General features: G+C 40.7%; 1 protein-coding gene across 1 annotated transcript in view; it reads left to right on the forward strand.

The window, feature by feature from the left end:
- The window catches only part of gabra6b (gamma-aminobutyric acid type A receptor subunit alpha6b), a 30,691-nt gene extending 12,404 nt beyond the window's left edge, over nt 1–18,287 (forward strand). Inside the window, exons 9-10 of the mRNA XM_077547259.1 lie at nt 6,416–6,672; nt 14,923–18,287. Of these exons, the coding sequence (XP_077403385.1) occupies nt 6,416–6,672; nt 14,923–14,935 (270 nt within the window). The 3' untranslated portion in view covers nt 14,936–18,287. The remainder of the gene's footprint in view (nt 1–6,415; nt 6,673–14,922) is intronic.
- The last annotated feature ends 572 nt before the right edge of the window (nt 18,288–18,859 follow it).

Genomic DNA, 18,859 nt, shown 5'->3' on the forward strand with positions numbered 1-18,859 from the left:
TATATAACTGCGTGGAAATATGCTGAGGGTGGTTTCTAGCCTCAGTAGAGTAGGTGGTGAACTACTAGCTTATTAGCTAGCTGATTATGTAACAGAGCTCTCGGGCTGGTGACGGTCTTATGTTTAGAAGATGACAATCCATTTTTACTACAAATGTTGAAAAACTGAAGAAGATTTGGGGATTTAGTTAGGATGAACAGACATCCTGGATTAACCGTAAACTTTGTGTCTCAGGTCCCAAGATTTTGCCAGCCCCTTTGTTTTGTCGCACTTTTACGCAGCTACCATCCCGGCGTCTCGGATGTGTTATTGTAGTCCAGTCGTCCAACCGTTTGGGCCACGTGTATGCCAATCGCACAGCTGTCATGGCAATTCATATGACAAGCCAATTTAACTGTTAAATGCCTTCCTATTTACTTTCACATTCACTTTCTCATTCTCATCTGAATTTAATCGCTACCAGGCGTGTTTTCATGAGACTGGACCTTTTTTTTTTTTCTTCACACACTTACACAAACTCGCACACATACAAACACGGTCTCCCAACCTGGGAAGCGAAAACCCACGCCAACCTGCACCGTAGGCAAACGACGGTGCCACCTGAGCCCCATCAGACAGGAACTTGAACTACTTCCTGCTTCCGTGTCTAAGAATGATGGGAAACGTAGTCCTACGAGCCTCATGTTGCGGTCGCCCGTCAGATCCAATGCAAACTGATTTTTTCTGCTTGGAATATTTCCTTTTTTATTTTTATTTTTATTTATTTTTATTTATTTATTTATTTTTAATTATTATTTTTTTTAATTTTTTCTCTTCTTTTTTCTGGCTTCCAATGTTACGATGTGGGACCGGCGCAAAGTAAAAGGCGCAGCCGGCTTTCAAGAGCTGCCGTTTTTTCATCACCCGGAGGTTGTTGCTTGTCTTTGTAAAGGCAGTATTGTTTCTAAAGATGAGATTGTGCAGGCGTTCCGATTATTGTTGTCGTTGAATTCACACACCCACCTCCGTCATAAGAAATTCATGACAAGCTTGCCGCGCAATCACACAAAATTTTCGAGTTTTGAGCAGTTGAACTTTTCTTCATGTTTCTTTGCCAAGTAATTGCGCCGCTCGTTATGGACACACTTGATTCTACTAGCGTTTATTTGTCCTTCATACTCTGGCCATGCATGCATTTAAAGCCCGCTATCTCCACTTCATCCACTTCCACTCAGGAGCGAGCATCCCCGCATAATCTGCCTCACACCCTCCAACACATATACACGCTTTGCTTCTATATGCACTCGCTCGCCGGCTTAATCCGGAGCATTATGCATCCCGCATCCATACAACGCGCTCATCCATTTCTAAAGTGACTTATCTATTCATCTCGCCCCAGTATCCATCCTCCTCTCCTTTTCCGGCTGCCCTGTTAGTGTGTGATCATCACAGAGAGTGACATGAGGAAACACAGCCAGTAGTGGCCCCGGTGAATGACGCTGCTGCTGCAGATTATGTAAGAGCCATAGATTAAGGGACTATCCAGCGGGATGCGAAGGGAGAGTCAGCCTGGTCCGAGATGCAAACAAACAGTTACAGTTACAGTGGATGTGCGGAGGGGGGCTAGCAGGGGTTTGTTTTTGTCTCGTGTGCGTAAGAGAGTTGCGGTTAAAAGAGCTGAGTGGGAGGGAGGCTTGATGGAAAATGACTGCTTTCACCAAAATATGTAGGAGTGCAATGAAAAGAAAGCGAGAAAAATAGCATGCCACCGCGGGTAGAAATAGCTGTCACGATTTTTAACATGACGACTTGTGATGGCTGCAAGGTAGAGAACCGTCGCAGGAAATGAGGGATTTTTATTCATTTATTTTTTGACAAGGAGCAGGTAATGCTAGATAATTAAGGGGAAGGGATCGCGTTCAAACTTTTTTGGGTTGTCTTGTTATCGAGATGCATTCTTGGACAGGGAAGAGTAAAATAAAAAAGCATTTGGATTAAAATTCCGATGAATTATGTGGACTCACATTTCATGCCAGTCTGGTATTGATTAGTAATGCGTCCCAATAGGGTCGTGTCAAACTGATCCGAAATGTGCCCATCATAGGTCGGAATGTAAAACCTAGCATAGGTTCTGTTGCTAGGCGATATGCTGCAAAAAGAAACGTCACAAATAATTCCCAGAGGATGTCAGCACAAGATGCTCTTCCAGTATCAATTGAAAAAATAAAAAATACAATTCGTGATTTGTGCTGACGTATGAAAAAATATTTTTAGGAATGGTCAGGGGCAGACAAAATAATCATGGGATGTGAGTGGCTTTTATGTATAGTAGCAATGCATTCTGGAAGGGAAAAAAAGAAAGAAAGCAGGCCCCTTATGGTAGCTGGATTTGAAGGAGCCTTCCAATCGGGACAGCCTTTATTCTGACATAATTAATGCAAAAAAAAAAAAAAAGGAACGTCAGGACAGATTCAGGCCCTTACAGTATCTGGGACACCACTTTGGAAAAAAAAATCAGTTCTTGAGCAACGAACACATAATATAAAATCCCACAAAATTTCAAAATGGTGCATCAGCATCAATCTGGGAAAAACAGCCTGATAAAATGGCAGATTCTACTTTGTCTTTGGCGGCGACAACATTGCTTACAAGATTAACAACTCTTGGTTGTACAATTATAATGCGTAAGTAAGCATTGTGTCATATATTTTTCCCCCTCAAATAGTAATCATCTAATAAAATAAGTTCCCCAATTATCCATGCATCATCCACTACGCTGGAATTCACACAGTAACGAGGCAGTAAGGCATTAACTGCTGGAATCTATTAGGACTCAGCTAACCAAAACAGAAGCACCTACCAAGCACGTAAAAAAAAATCTTTCTGCTCAATTAAAGTGTGGAGTTTATGACATGTTGTAAACATTTTGTTCTCGCCCTCTTCAGTGCAATTCTCCATAATTGTACTGTTTGATTCCATTTAAAATTTATTTTCACTTGACATCATTTGTGATACCGGCCGATCCTTTTATGAAGTGAGTCAAATGTTACGAATGCCTCTCAATATGAAGATAATCAAGTGCCCAGCGAGTGTGGCTACTGTCACCAATTAAGTGCATTCTTTTTCAAATGACGGTATTGAACCTGTTTCTTTACCATTTCTGTACAAAATAGCCTGTATTTACATACTGTACAAAAAAAAATGCAACTTCCCACAAGCGTGTTTTTACGCCCACTCGCCACCCACTCGGACGTCCTCCTATGAACCCATTCCCAAACCACACATTTTGCCAATGTGCGGCCACTCTAACCTCATTTCATACACACCTACGCACACAAAAACATTTGCATATCGATTGCAACCACCCCCGCACGTACACTACACATACCCAAACAATACATTCGCTTGTCCAATAGTAAGTGACCATCTGTGCCGTGCCAGCGTGTGTGTAAAAATATAGAGCCGAGGATCAAGAGGAGCGTATCCCGCTTGGATTTGACCAGCGAGAAACCAACCAAGCTAGTGTGTCATTATCAGAAAAAAAAGCCTCTCTATGGGATCTGTTGCCATGTATAGTACACACACACACACGCACTCACGCACCATGTGGTGGAATTGATGCACAGACTGGTGATAAAATGAACGAAAGCGTCACATGGCACCCAAAAATAAATCGACAGATCTTCATCCTCAAAGAAGGCTCATTTAGACAAATGAGATGCAATGGAATAATAGAAAATATTATTTTTTAAATATTTTTTTATATGAAGTTTTACCTTTCATTTCAAAAGAGGGGTTCTTATCATTTTTCACATTTTTTTATTGTTCTTGTTTTAACCCTGGAGAACCCACGGGGTCAAATTTGGCCCCTATAAATTCTCCTACTCAAATAACAAAGACCTTTTTTTTTTCCAGCAGTGATTTTGTCCCTGTGTTCTTGTTTCCATTGGCCAAAGTGTGTTTGTACATTCAAAATCCAGTTCTAAAATGCAACAAATAAAACAAAAAAATTATATTGTTCAATGTAGCTGTGTATTTGATTGATTATTTTCTTAAATTCTAAATAGTTTACTGACAGTTTTTGTTATTCTGATTTTTCGAAATGATTCCCCTAAATCCCAAAAGGGTCAAATTTCGCCCTAATGCTAAATTAGGGAATAAAGGGTTAAAATTTAAAAAACATATATTTTGGTGTTCAGTGAACTTATAGCAGTCATTTAATGTATAATTCATAATTTTCCAAAGAAGAAAAGAGTTCTTGGGTTCTCCAGGGTAATTGGGGTTAGCCTATCACAGCAGCCTTTGGGTGAGAGGTGGTGTAGACTCTGGACCGGTTGCCATCAAATCGCAGGGCACAGATAGCAGTGATGGGAAAAGTACTGACATTCTCTACTTGAGTAAAAGTATATTTACTTGTGTAGAAAAAAAATTGGTAAAAGTAACCAATCACCAGCTGGGTTGTAGGGGACCGTGTGTAACGCCTTGTATGATTGGCGGAGCCAAAAAACATTGACGGCTGCTTTTTCTTCCAGGTCGTTTTTCGTGCACTTATAAACAAAAGTACCAACCTAGATATCCTACTCATGTTAAAAAGTAATAGATAAAATTAAAAAGTAGTCTAAAAAATAAATACTCAGGAAGTGTTTGTACATTGTTACTTCTCATCTCTGACACTCACATTCACAGTTATAGTAAATTTAGAGTCTTAAATGGCCACGAAATGTTGGAAGGTGTCCCACAGGGAAGACTTCTAGAACCCCTGTCGTACTATGTGGTATCGCTGATTTAAGGCGAGAGGGGGCTACATCCTAGACTGCAATCCTACATGGGGCCTTCTGAGTCTCTCACTTGAGTTGCATAACAACAACAACAATACTTTCTCGACACCAACTTTTCCTTCTACAAGCGTGTATGGATTTGACTTTTGCTGCGATGTTATCGTATGCGCTCGGAGTGGACGGAGATAATGTGGTAGCTGAATGTTAGTTGTATTTCTGGGCGAGTGCAGGTAAAGATTCCGTGCTGTTCCCTTTGGATTATTGCGCTGGCTGGCAGTCTGGCTCTCACGCTGACTATCTGCTGGAAACATGCTGTTTTTTGACCCAATTCCCACAAGTACTTTGCTTGTTCTCTCCGAGCACGCCACACGCGTGTGCGGAGCACGCACTTGCTTGACTCAAACTTGATGAGGCATGCTGATAAGCACGTGTCAATACGTTTGGATTTCTCTCCTCTCCCTCCTCAAAAATGTCCCTCGGAAATAAACAAACATCATTTATTCCCTTTGTTGCGCTTCTTGTCAGCTGCTGATTAATATTTGAAACAAAAGTCTTTACGTCCACACACGCACGCAATCAAGCCAAAAGCTGGCTGGATAATATAATTAGGGTGTCTTTTGACTTTTCTTTTTAAGCTCCCAAATGTCCAAATATTTTATTCATTCCATAACTAATAATACAACTATTAATATTGTATTGATGCCTCTTGCGGAAGAGTTTTTGGGTTACATCACGCTAGACTCCCGTTAACGTGAATTTCCTTCTTTTTTTCTTTTTTTCTGGAGAGATCAGTATTGTTCATTCGGTAATTTTACCGATTTGACATATCATCATTGCTCTCTCTTTTTTTTTTTTTTTTGTATGTGGGTGAGGATGTGTATGTGCGAGTGTGTGTGTGTATTCATCAGTTCACCTAAAACCTATTAAAAAATCCCATTCCATTCACCTAAACCGAACACTTCCAGCCAGAGTCGTGAGGCCGTCAGGAGACCCGAGGAAGGACCAAAGAAAAGAAAGGCTTCTTGTCAGCTGCTGACTAATATTTGAAACAAAAGTCTTTACGTCCACACACGCACGCAATCAAACCAAAAGCTGGCTGGAAAACATCATTAGGGTGTCTTTTGACTTTTGATGCCTCTTGCGGAAGAGTTTTTGGGTTACATCACGCTAGACTCCCGATAACGTGAATTTCCTTTTTTTTTCTTTTTCTGGAGAGCTCAGTATTGTTCATTCGGTAATTTGACCGATTTGACATATCATCATTGCTCTCTCTTTTTTTTTTTTGTATGTGGGTGAGTATGTGTATGTGCGTGCGTACGTGCGAGTGTGTGTGTGTATTCATTAGTTCACCTAAAACCTATTAAAAAAAATCCCATTCCGTTCACCTAAACCGAACACTTCCAGCCAGAGTCGTGAGGCCGTCAGGAGACCCGAGGAAGGACCAAAGAAAAGAAAGGCTTCTTGTTATTCTTGGCTGGATAACATCATTAGGGTGTCTTTTGACTTTTTTTTTTAAGCTCCCAGATGTTCAGATATTTTATTCATTCCATAACTAATAATACAACTATTAATATTGTATTGATGCCTCTTGCGGAAGAGTTTTTGGGTTACATCACGCTTGGACTCCCGTTAACGTGAATTTCCGTCTTCCCTCCAAGGCGGATGCGAGCAACGTGCTGAAGAAGAGGATGAACTCGGCGCCCCTTTTCGAGCGGCCGGCCAAAACCTTCCCCAACCCGCCCGTCAGCGCCCAGGCCTTCCTGCAGCAAGGCTCCGCCGTGCCGGACAACAACGTCCTGACCGGCACCAGCATCATCGACAAATACTCTCGCATCCTCTTCCCGCTTTCCTTCGGCGCCTTCAACTTGGTCTACTGGATTGTGTACCTTACCAAGGACACCATGGAGATGACCAGGTGAACACACGGCATGCTTGCTATTTTTCTCACCGGTGCTGGGACCATTTGACGGAACTGCCTCTTGCTAAATGTGAAGAAAGCAGCCGCTGCTGTGTTTTGCATGCGTCTCCATCTCCGATAAGCATTTGTGTTTCTTCCAAGCATGCATTGTCTTCACCTCGGAGCGGAATTGATTACTCCTACGTTTTCCTCGCTAATTAGTCACCATATGGCTTTTAAGAAACGAGCCTGAAGAGTGCTCACAGCGGTGACGCACAGTGGTTAACTATCATTTCTACACGAGAAAAAAAAAACAGGTCAACACCAGTGGGCTCTATAATTGGACTTGCACCCTGGAGCTGAATTTGCTGTTACATGTACAGGCAACTACTTTATATGGGGCACGTAACACTACATGTAGGAAAACAACATTAACCTACATGAAGTTAAGTAGTGTCGCGATGGACGGACCTCCGCCGATGTTGAAGATGCAAGATGATTGGAATTTGCCCTATTTTTGATTTTCTGGCAAGTCGAGATGGTTCCATTGTGGCCAAACAATATCGGCGACCATAGTTTGGTTCGTTATCGGGCCAATTCCAAAGGAATGAACTGCTCTCATTGTGAAAAGTAAAAAAAAAAAAAAGTGTTTGTCCATCTTTATTTTAGCAGGCCACTTTCTGGTCCATGGAGGACCTTTTGATTCAAAACGCAAATGATTGAGAAAAATAAATACTCTCTAATAGAGAATGGTGATAAATTGTGAGGAGCCATATTATTGTTCATCGCGGATGACAAAACTACAGGATCAAACCGGTTTCGATACACAGCCAACATCTCTTCTCAATTCCCTGACTTGAAAATAGGAAACCATTTCACGTACTGTGATTGGTTGGCAGACATTTCAGGGGCGGGGCTAGGGGGACATATTGCCACTCATATTGCACATATTCAGTGGTTACAAACTATGTTCCATTGTGACTGAAATGAGAAAAAAAACAAAACCAATGAAAAGTGTCTGAAGGTTTTTTTGGTTTTATTAAGTATGATGTAAGATGACCATTTTTCCATGACTATTATTTATTCCTTGGTCGCAGGTAAAAATTTGATTTAATCGGAGTTAAATAATAAAAAAGAGAATGACACCAATTGATGGGACTTAGACTGTCCATTTTTATTCCGGACAGCATCAGCCACTTTCGGAAACATTCATCACTCAGTGAGAAAACCGGCATTAAGAATAGATGCATATTCATCGTGATCATTTGGTGATCAAATCGTGACTCACATCGCAAATCAATTCCGCAGATCCAGATGTCAACCAAATTCAGTTTTCCTTTTAAGAAGCAATAAACCTCAAAAAACACTGCAGCTGCATCAACATACAAGAAGAGCTATTTTTGAGTCATAAATACCTTAAGTTTTTTTTTTCCCTGTTAAAGTTGAGTTGAAGAGCAAGAGAAATACAGGATGCACCATTTCGGTTACCATGGCAACTATAATTTTTTTCATCCCAGGAAGGTAAATCTGCTTGAATGCTGTTAGAGAGTAATTACACTTTTCTCATTGTGTTGCTGCTCCACCAAAGGGCGAGTATATTAGTGGAAAGAGCTCTCAGGATGATGCAGTGCAGCTCCTGCAAATCTCGCTGGATTGCGCAACTGTACACAAATGCGTACACTCACGCACACAACAAGCTTCTGCGAGACTTTCATCTAAATCCAATGTAGAAAAATGCTTTCCTCCCTACAGGCGCTGTCTTGAAAAGCACATTTCCTTTCACATCAGACTCCACATAAAACCGAAACATGACACAAGGTTTTATGGTGTCATTATGGCAAAAGCAATGTGGATGTTTTTTTTTTCCTGAAATGAGGCTGTTGCAACATCATCAGCTCAATGTGTGCTTTGACGCTTAGCCTGCATGCTGTTCAAAGGAGCAAAACTGTTTCGAATGACAGGCTTGTGTGTTTATCCCACCTCCGGTATATGAACCGCATCATATCGGCATCGAGGTGGGGGGCTTTTTACGTACATGTGTTCGTCCTTCTGGACTCATGATGTCATCTATGGTTAAAAATGGAAAAATAAAACAGATGTTCAATGAAACACATGAACTTGACATATGGCAGCGGTGGGAAGGAACCAAGTACTAAGACTTTATTGAGTAAAAATGGTGACTATGCCTGCTTTTCTTGAATACAGCAATGTGTCGTTGGCTAATCAGAATTCTATTAAACTGTTAAGCAACCAGTCAACAAAGTCCATCTCGGCATTGTGTCAACTTTGTTGTTAAGAGACAAACCCTCACAGTGGTTAGCTTAGCGCTTGCTAGCTGCTAGGAAAGACACAACATTGATGCATTTAAAACTTTTTGCAAAAGTGGAAAACGAAAAACACCTTGAGCTCTGCCATTGGCCAGTGTACGGCGAGGGATCCTGAAGGTGAACGTAAGTTCTTTTAAACTTCAAAGGAAAAACTTTCCATCGGTTGACACGGCGGCGTTAGAGCAGCAGCCGCAGTCTTGGTACGCTACGAGATGTTTTCAAAAAAGTGAATATGAAAAAGTGAGGAAAAAGGGAATTTTGTGTGGATAATTACGATCAAATTGGATTTTAGATTTTTTATGACTTTGACGGGTTATTACAGCAAAAGTTAGTAGTAACTAGGGGTGTGAATTGCCTCGTACCTGGCGATTCGATTCGTATCACGATTCATAGGTCACGATTCGATTCCGATTAATCCCGATACAAATCTATAAATTGATTATCGCTTCTTTCTTTTTTTTACTCAAATTTAGAAAATACTAATCAGTAAACTTGGACATGTAAACTAAATTTTGCATGAAAATGTTTTTATTTATCGGAAAATTCAGGCTTATAACTGAGCCACTGCATTTAACAAACAGGTTGCAGTCTGTTTCATGTTTGAACAGCACTGAAATAAAATAATAAGGCTTAATGTTCCATTAATATAACATTCTTCCATGCTTAATGTGTGAATCCTAACCCTAAGTAAGACGTTTTGTTGAATATTTCCATAAAAAATTTATGTTTAAAAATCGATTCGGCCGCATATTGAATCGATTCAAGAATTGCGTGCTGTAATATCGCGATATATTGCCGAATCGATTTTTTTCTAACTCCCCTAGTAGTAACCCATTTGAGGTAAATCAATATGCAAATTCCTATATATACAGTATATATACGTATACATATACACAAATATACATATACAGTATATATATATATATATATATATATATATATATAGGCATTTGCATTCTCTCCAGTAAAATACAGTAGATACACAGCTGACAAAATAAACAATAATGGTGTTTGTTTGCTGTATGTGTACTGTGTATGTGAACCTGCATTCAATCAATATGAGCGCATTGAGAAAACGCAAAGCGCATTTTGAAAAGGATAAAGAAGGTGATAAAAGAGCCGGCGGCCCCAAGTCAAGTTCAAGTCCCCAGAGGTGCTGCGGGCGCGAAGCAGACTATCCAGTCCAAAGCGGCACTGCACGCCTGCTTGACATCGTGATCGATTGCGCCTGAATTATCTTCACAGCAAACGCCATCAAATAACTAAACACGTTTGCGTTTTCTTTTGATCGAGCTTATTTTGAACTCACACCGATGAGAGAGAGAGCCCGTGTGTGTGTGTGCGCGCTCAATTAAATACATAATGCGCTAAAGCATTAATCATGACCAATAATAAATTAAAAACATAGATTAGATCAAAACTAGACAGAAAGGAAGGATGTGGTGTTTATCACATTTGTAATCAACGCTAATGCTAAATGATCCATGCTAATTACTCGGATGGGTTAAATGCAGAAATCAAATGTTGCCATGAGTGGATGTCAAAATGAATTTGTGACAATGTCTTAATCTCTTAATTAGTTAATATTCCGTCACATTTGTTACCACTGGCTACATCATTAGAAACACCTGCACAACAAAATGTGGGCTTGCGTGTGCTCCGCCTTCCTCCCACATTCCAAAAAAACACACGTCTTAGGGTAATGAAAGACTCCATCGGTGTAAATGCGAGTGTGAATGGCTATTTGCCTGGCTGGCGACCAGTCCTGGGTGTACCCCACCTCAGCTGTCCTAATAAGGCACATCGTTGTATAACGTCTACCTGCGGGAATGAGCTGGAAGAGGTGGTGAGCAGGATGCGGAGGGTCCCAAGAGAGTTTTTGCCTGCCCTTGTTTTGGTCTGACGATACATTCCCATTCACGTGGGCCTTTCTCGACGGCTCCGCCCACACATTTGAGCCTCCGACCCTAACGTCAACGTGCCTTCAACTCTTCCATTAGGCACGAGCAGACTAAAAGCATTCAACAGATCGACCCCCCCCATCTTCTTTTTGTATGTTGGCCTCTATTAGCGCGGGCCCTCCTGCAGGGATGAGCTGGACCAGAAGAGCCGCGTCTGTTTGCAGGTGGATTGACATCTGTGCGACTTGCGGGGGGGTGGAGGCGAGCAAGTGTGTAAAAGCGGCGAGCGACTGGAGGCGACTTTCATGAATAGCGCCATTCAGAGGGGGACGTGAAGGAAACAAATTTGCTGAAAACGCTTCCTTCCATGAGGGGCCGCAGCTGGTGGGATGCGCCCGCCGGTGGCTGCACGTTGTGCGCGTGTGCCCGTGTGTGCGCCTGTCCTCTTTATTGGCCATCAGTGCCAAGCTTGAGAAGAAAAAAATTATTCCCTTTTGGTGCTCGTAAATCAAAATCACTGAATGCTGCTTCAAGTCCATCCCTCTTCTTTTTTTTTCTTTCCCAAGTGTGGATTTGAAGTGGCAACTTGGATGTAATGATCGTTTTATTACAGGCAGCGCCAGCAAGCGACGATAGCCTATCCATCATTCGCTCTTCGCCTGCACGTGGACCCCCCCCCCAGGGGGCTCGTCGCTTGTTCTGTCTGCACGTTGGCGCGTATTTGTCACGCGCGGCTGCTTTTCTCACCAGCGCAGTTCACGCTTAAGTGGAGAACGGCCGACTTTTACTAATTGGACGAAGATAGCACAATCAAGTCGCTTCCTGTTTTTCTGCCTTTCACACGCACCGCCGGTGGGCCGTCCCTTGTTGGTCCCGTGTTCAAGTGTCCCGCCCAAGTCGAGTCGCCAAGTCAACTATAGCATGAAACAGCCTTTGAAGCCATCTGCTCACTTCATTGTGTACTAGTAGCAGCCTCCACTAAAGAGGACAGATTGCTAACCCGGAGGTCAAACGTTCAAGAATTAGTCGCTTGCCTCAAATTAAATTGTGATTCATCAGTCCCTACATTTACAGTAGACCCCCAGGAGGTCAGACCAGTTGATTTTTTTTGGGCAGGGTTGGTAAGTACACCTCTCAGGTCTGGTGTACAAAAACACGTCATTCATTGTGTGTATTGTATCTTGACCTTTAATCCACTTTGAAGAGATACTTGACTCAGTGAACCATTTTCAATAGTAAAAAGTTCACATTTTGTTCACAATTAATTTGATAACTTAATATGCGTTATTGTGACCATTTTTTGGCTTTTTGTTGGTTCTGACCAAGCCATTTCAAAATAAAATACTGCCCACGGGTTAAAAACACATTTTCACACTTGCTGTCAACTCAAGATGACATCACCTGTGCTGAAGGAATGGCCAATCACCCAATCCCATGATTGGGTGTTACCAGCAAGTGGCTAAATTATTTTGTTAGAGGTATTAATTGCACGTGGAAAAATAAGGACGAACTCAATACCACTCCTTCATTTCCTTGTCTTTCACGATTGGACAAACTGATTATTCCAGGTGTGTCTGGCCATTGTCGTCGTGGTTACTGAGGTCAGGCACACCTGGATTCATCAGTTTGTCTAATTATTAATGACGGGAAAATGAAGGAGTGGTACTGAGTTCAGGAAGTAATGATTTTGTGTAAAGAGCCCATTTTAGACAAAATATGATCTTCTTACTGTTGAAAATGGCTCAATGAGTCAAGTATCCCTTTCAGGGAGGAATCATGTGGAAAAATGACAAGCCTATTTTTCAGACTATAAATTGCATTATCGTTTGGCCGGTCCTGCGACGTTTGCTCATGAGCGACTGCGGTGGTGGCCAACGAGTTCTGCTTCTAACTACAGAAGGGTGTCAAAGGTCAAATTCTGCTCAGTCATTATGTCTTTTGGTGCTGTAAAAAGGCACATGCTAACCTGGCAACACGTCACATTAGTTGCCAGGACTGCTTATGCCACATGCAAAAGAAGGTGGCGGTAGCGCACCACAATTATTTGCCAATTGCCAAAAGAAAGTAGAAGAAGAAATGGAAGACAAAGAAAAAGTATTACACTGCTGCCTTTTCGAATTCACCTTTTTGCCTCGGAAGTTTATATCCCTCTCGTATCCGAGCGAGACGATCTGGAAGTACTTGGAGGATAAAATCCTTCAAATTCTACAAATACTCCTGACCAACCTTTACCAAAGGACATTTGCCACAATTCCTTACGGCAAAAAGATTTCAAGCAACGGGGCGCCGGCTACACAAAAATGCTCGAGTTGCACGCTCAAGACTTGAAAAATAATGTAAAAAAACAAAAACAACAACACTCATATGATACAATAATTAAATATACATTTTTATGTCAGCTAAACAAATTAATTATCATGGCTTTGACTAGCATCAAATTGAGCACTACGCGGTATTTGTACAAAATTTGGTCTCCTCTGAGGTCTTTTGACTATTTATTTGTGTTTTTTTTTAAGTGTTTTTTACTAATTGCACTTTAAATGTGTAGGGAATAGTTCTTCTATGTGTCTTTTATATTCTTTTTATGTTTTTTTTTTGCTTTTACCTGGACCTTTTTGAGTCTGTAATAAAGTTATTATTATTATTATTATTAATAATAATTTAATTTATAATTAATTTATTTATTATTATCATTATTATTATTATTTATTATAATAATAATAATAATAATAATAATTTTATTAAAAAGAGTCTATCCACTTGTGAAGTTTTATTACCTTTCCTATTGCTTTGAACGTTTATTTCTTGCTTTCATTGAGTGCCTCCACACAAATGGAATTATACATTTTTTTTACTTTTTTTTGTTGATTTTTGTTTGAATTTGGCACACAAATATTTACAGCAGTCATTCATGAGCACACTTTCAATTAGTGCCAGCAACCCGAAGCCGCAGCAGCAAATAAGTTCAAGTTTGATTCTCACTGAGTTGGACCAAACTTTGTCCAATGAACAGCACAACTGAACGCACAAAGAGAGTTGGGGGGGAAAAAAAAAGATTTTTGCCAGCAGCCATATGAGATTGGCGAGTGAAAATGTCTCTCGGCGATGTCAGCTTCCTCCTGCTCTGACATGTCAAGAGGAAGAGGAGGAAGGAGGAGGTGTGAGCAATACACAGCTGAAGTTTTCACACAAAGTTTCCAGCAGGCAAAACTGACAACATTTGAAATTTGGCCTGTAATGAGCCGAGGCTCTTACATCATCAGGAGGAAGAAGTCAGCTTGTGCCGGCCGGCGTATGATGGCAAAGGTTGGTCGTGCATGGCACACTGGGGGAAACTCTGTGAATTATTCAAGCTGAAAAGTTGCAATAGACAGGAGTCCAAATGTAGCAGCGCCACTTGCAATTTTCTTTCAGAGAAAAAGTGGCCACACGTTCATTTCATTCATTCATTTGCTTGCACTCAAATAAGAATACTCGATGACTCAACAAGTCCAATACCACACTTTATGCCTGGGATTTGGATTTTTTTTTTCTCTTTGTTTTCAACATGCATGTTTTTGCTGTGTAATGAAAATTATGGATTCAAGCTCTAATGACAAACAAAATGGGTCAAACTTACCTTTCCAACATCAATGATATGTGTTGGCACACGTTTGACAGATGCCAATTAACAATTGATTGATTTCTTTGAATTCATTTTCGTGTTCGAGGAAAAAAAAAAGTATTTATGAACAAATAGAAAAAAATAATAGAAGAATGCTGTTCATGTAATGCAATTTGAAGGGGGGTGGTATTTTTTGGGACATACTGTATAGGTCTTTAAAATTATCTGACATTATTATTATTATTATGTATCAACCATGCACTGGCACCACTCTAGGAAAAAAACAGCAACATAAAACTTAAAAGTGAAATGAAAACGAGGGGGTCCCACAAAGTTATAAGAATGAAATGCGGCCTTGCTAGTGAAATGTAGCACATCTACTGTGCTGGATTCCAATGGATTGAACATTTGTGCTTTTGCTCTGCTTGTTTTCCAGGGACGGCGCGTGAACACGCACAACGTGGACATCACGCGCATGCAACTGCACGCACGCACGCAAACATGCATACAAGATGTTAACGTTGGTCTCATCGGCCTTTCAATGTGTGTGTGTGCGTGTGTGCGTGTGTGTGATGCATGTCGAGAAAGCAAAGTGTCTTTGGAATCAGATGGAAGGATCGACTGAAGATTGCGCTCATCTTGTCTTGCATGTCCGCACTCGCTCACTCGATGACATTCTGCATGTGTTGCCAATCATACATCCACCTGCACTTGTCTGATTTGACTTTCCGACGGACTCCCCGCGAGGACGTGAAGGAACATCTATCAAATCAAACATTTTCTAGCACGGATGCTTTGCGCACTTGAAACGGACATTCTGGAATGACCGACTTCCGCTTTCTAGGTTTTGGCTGGCAAAGACAATTAAAATCAAAATTAGAGACGAGCTGAATATAGTCAACAAGCACTTGTCGTTTTCCATGTGTATTTTTATTTGTAGATAACGATGCATGCAATTAAGGCAAATTGTTTGAAATTTGGAAATGTGCAAGATGCGCCGCCTCACAAGTGGATGCTAATCAATGTTTGTCAAAAGCAAGCCAGGATGGATGCATGCAATCATTTTGGGGGGGCTGGAAGTGGATGACAATAAACACTTCTATCAAATATGTCGCACGCACGCACGCACACTCACACACAAACAGTGTTGATCCAAATGGTTTGTATTTAAGCAACTTGATTGTCATTGTTCTTGAAAAATGGATGTAATGATTACACTTTTTTTTTTAATCGAGTAAAAAGTGTTGGCCAGATGTGAACTGATTCATTTAAGAAGGCAGCTCCTGGCTTCTTGTCCTCATTTAACAAAGAGCGAAAAATAGAAGCTCAACCCAGATTCATCAATTATGCAGAATGCCAAAACGCGCAATCCACATGTTGCGTCGTCTCAACGTGCGCCGCCTCAGCACATCCATCATCTCTTTTTTTGTTGTTGTTGCTTTTCCTCATTAAAAGCCGAGGCACCTTAAGCAAAATATATGCTTATTAATAATTTCATAGAAATCCTTTAGAGATGACTTCAAAATCTAGAGTTCACGACTAACAATCACAATCATATCATTTTTCTAACGCCAGCAACTGTTGGCATGATGAATGGATGATGAACGTCTACTGTGTAGATCACGTGATCAAAATACATGCGCTATTATTCTTTTATTGGATGCGTCTCATGGAAATGTTGCAGAATGACAAGAAAGTCATCGAATCGTTAGAATTCTAATCAGAACATTAACTAAATAAATTTTAATTCTCATCAATATTTGTATTATTCCTTGTGGAAAGAGTAGTTGTTCAGTTGACTTAATTGAGATATTAAATCATACATTTATATAAAAATAGAAAATTAACCTTGTTTGTTTGTGGTTGATATAAAAAAAACAGATAAATACAGCGTACAATTTTTATTAACAAGGCGTCATCATTGTCAAATAAGTGTTATTATTATTAGGGATGTTCCATGTCACTTTTTTTGTAGCGTATTGAGTCTGAATATTCACCGATACCTCCGGTACTTTTGATGTAAAAAAATTCATTTAACATAGTGACCAGTTCCCTGCCGAAGCAGACGATGATTCATCCATATGTCCAGCTGCCACAGCACAGCGCCAACTAGTGCAGAGGAGGATTTATTCAATGTCAGATTTTGTGTGCCTTTAGTATCGGTGGCTGGTATCGCTACTCGCCCATCCCTAGTTATTATCATTGTTATTTACAATATATATATATATACACACACAATCAATTGTCATTTATTTTTTTAACTTTAAATTGGAATAATTATTTGATTATTTCTGTATTTGTATTGTTTTGGCAATTTTGGATTATTTTGCGATGTCAGCAATTTGTCAGCACTTTGGTAAAGCGAATGAAAATGAAAAAACATTTGAGCTCCACGTCTTCATGACGTCAAACAGGTCTGACATTTCAAAACGGCTCCTAAAAGCATTGTAATTGTCAGCAAAAGGAATTGGCCCCCTCTGCACTGGTGTTAGGGGGCGGGGCTAAGGAGATATTTATTCATGCTAATGGTTGCTGTGGGCGCATGCAATGACTTGTGACCTCACATGTACAGTAAAATAAAAAAATCAGGACGGAGGCGTGTGCGTTTTGACTTCCTTCTTTTTGTTTTTTTTTGTTTTAGGTGGGAATATTGGCACACTTGCACCACCTCCGGACCTTTTCATGCTTGTTTAGATTTGTTTATGTAAAACGTTACAAAGTCCATTTAATTGAGAGAACTGGCACGTTTATGTTTCAAATCTCTTTGTGACAGAGCTATCACAATGATTACATATTGATGTTGTCACTCATTGTAATTCGGATTAAAAACACTTGATAACGAGCTGCACTTCAATAACTCTTTTCATGGAGTCCTTGCAAGCGTTTGCACTTCCGGCAGCTCCACTATTTCTTCCCACAGCATCGGAAAAACAATTTGTGCTCCCCGTTGAACAAACGCAAGAATGTTCAATAAAGTCAACAGTATTTTGCTGCCCCACTTTGTAGAAAAATGAGAGAGGAAAGTGCTGCTGTAGACTTCAAGACAAAAAAAACTACAAAGCGTGAATGAAAAATGTGGAGTCATGTGGGAAATTATAAGCCTCTTTAATGAGATGTCGTCACTCACACAATCCCATTTGTGGTTCACCCATCAAGTATCAATTATTGTGGTCAGTAAAAATTTTTTTTTTTTTTTTTTTTAATTAACATTTAAAAAAAAAAAGATGGATTGATTGCCTTCAATCCAATTTAACTGCAAGTTGCAGTTAGTTTTTCCTGGCCTGTCTGAGTGTGGGTGAGAAAAGTGTAGAGTGCCACCTATTGGCGGTGCGCGGCACAACAACCTCGCCATCACTCAGCCGAGCGTCCCACACTCATGCATGCTGGCACTCCAACACTCCTACACACTGACTCACCATATGCTCTTTTTTTTTTCAGGCCCATAGCGAGGACACACACGCACACACACACACACACACACACACACACACACACACACACACACACACACACACACACACACACACACACACACACACACACACACACACTCAAAGACTGTCGAAGTTGGAGTACAGAATGGATGTATTAAAACATGCATTTGATATAATTAGTGTTATATTGAAATGTATACATATCCATGTATTATTTGTGCGCATGTTGATGCTGATATTCAGACGTCTGGCCTGTCAGGCAGATGTGCTAACCACTAGTCTGACCACCATACTGTGCTTTTTCAGTATTACTCATATGTTAATTCATATTTAATTACAACACAATAAAAGTATGCAGCTCCCCCACTCCCAACATAAAAGTGTGATTTGTCTTCTACAATGCAAGATGAAGAAGCTTTTATTTTAAAGTCTGTTTGTCCCTTTATGTGTCCCGTACACACTTTTACACACATTTAAGCGCATTGTGCCCACAAGCCCGACTTTACACCCAACCTCAGTGAGTGTTCGTCAAGTGAGAAAGTCTTCCTTCCTACGGGGTTTGTGATAACTGAGCATGCCTTTTAATTCACCCCCCCAGCTTGGCGGTGGCGGTGAGAATAAACTTTTACAGCACAGCTGATGCACGTGTGTGTGTGTGGGCTGCGAAAAAGGCAAAAATAATCATAAGTAAGGCGTCTTTCTTTCGAAGACCTTTGACCCTGGCCACTGGAGGATGATACTGAAGGAAGACGCCTACGCAACAGCAGCCATTAAACTCTTCAGCATTGGAAGGTTAGTAGAGAGAAGAATGCAGGACCAACATGCAGCCGTGGCGTCAACTGCATTTGGTCCGCAAGAGCGATTTGCGGTTGTCCAATCGGGAAGGGAAGGCGACAGCCAAAAAGAAGATTCAAGACTCAAATCTGAAACATTGGATGT

Source organism: Vanacampus margaritifer, chromosome 16 (assembly GCF_051991255.1).
Source record: "Vanacampus margaritifer isolate UIUO_Vmar chromosome 16, RoL_Vmar_1.0, whole genome shotgun sequence".
Classification (NCBI taxonomy): domain Eukaryota; kingdom Metazoa; phylum Chordata; class Actinopteri; order Syngnathiformes; family Syngnathidae; genus Vanacampus; species Vanacampus margaritifer.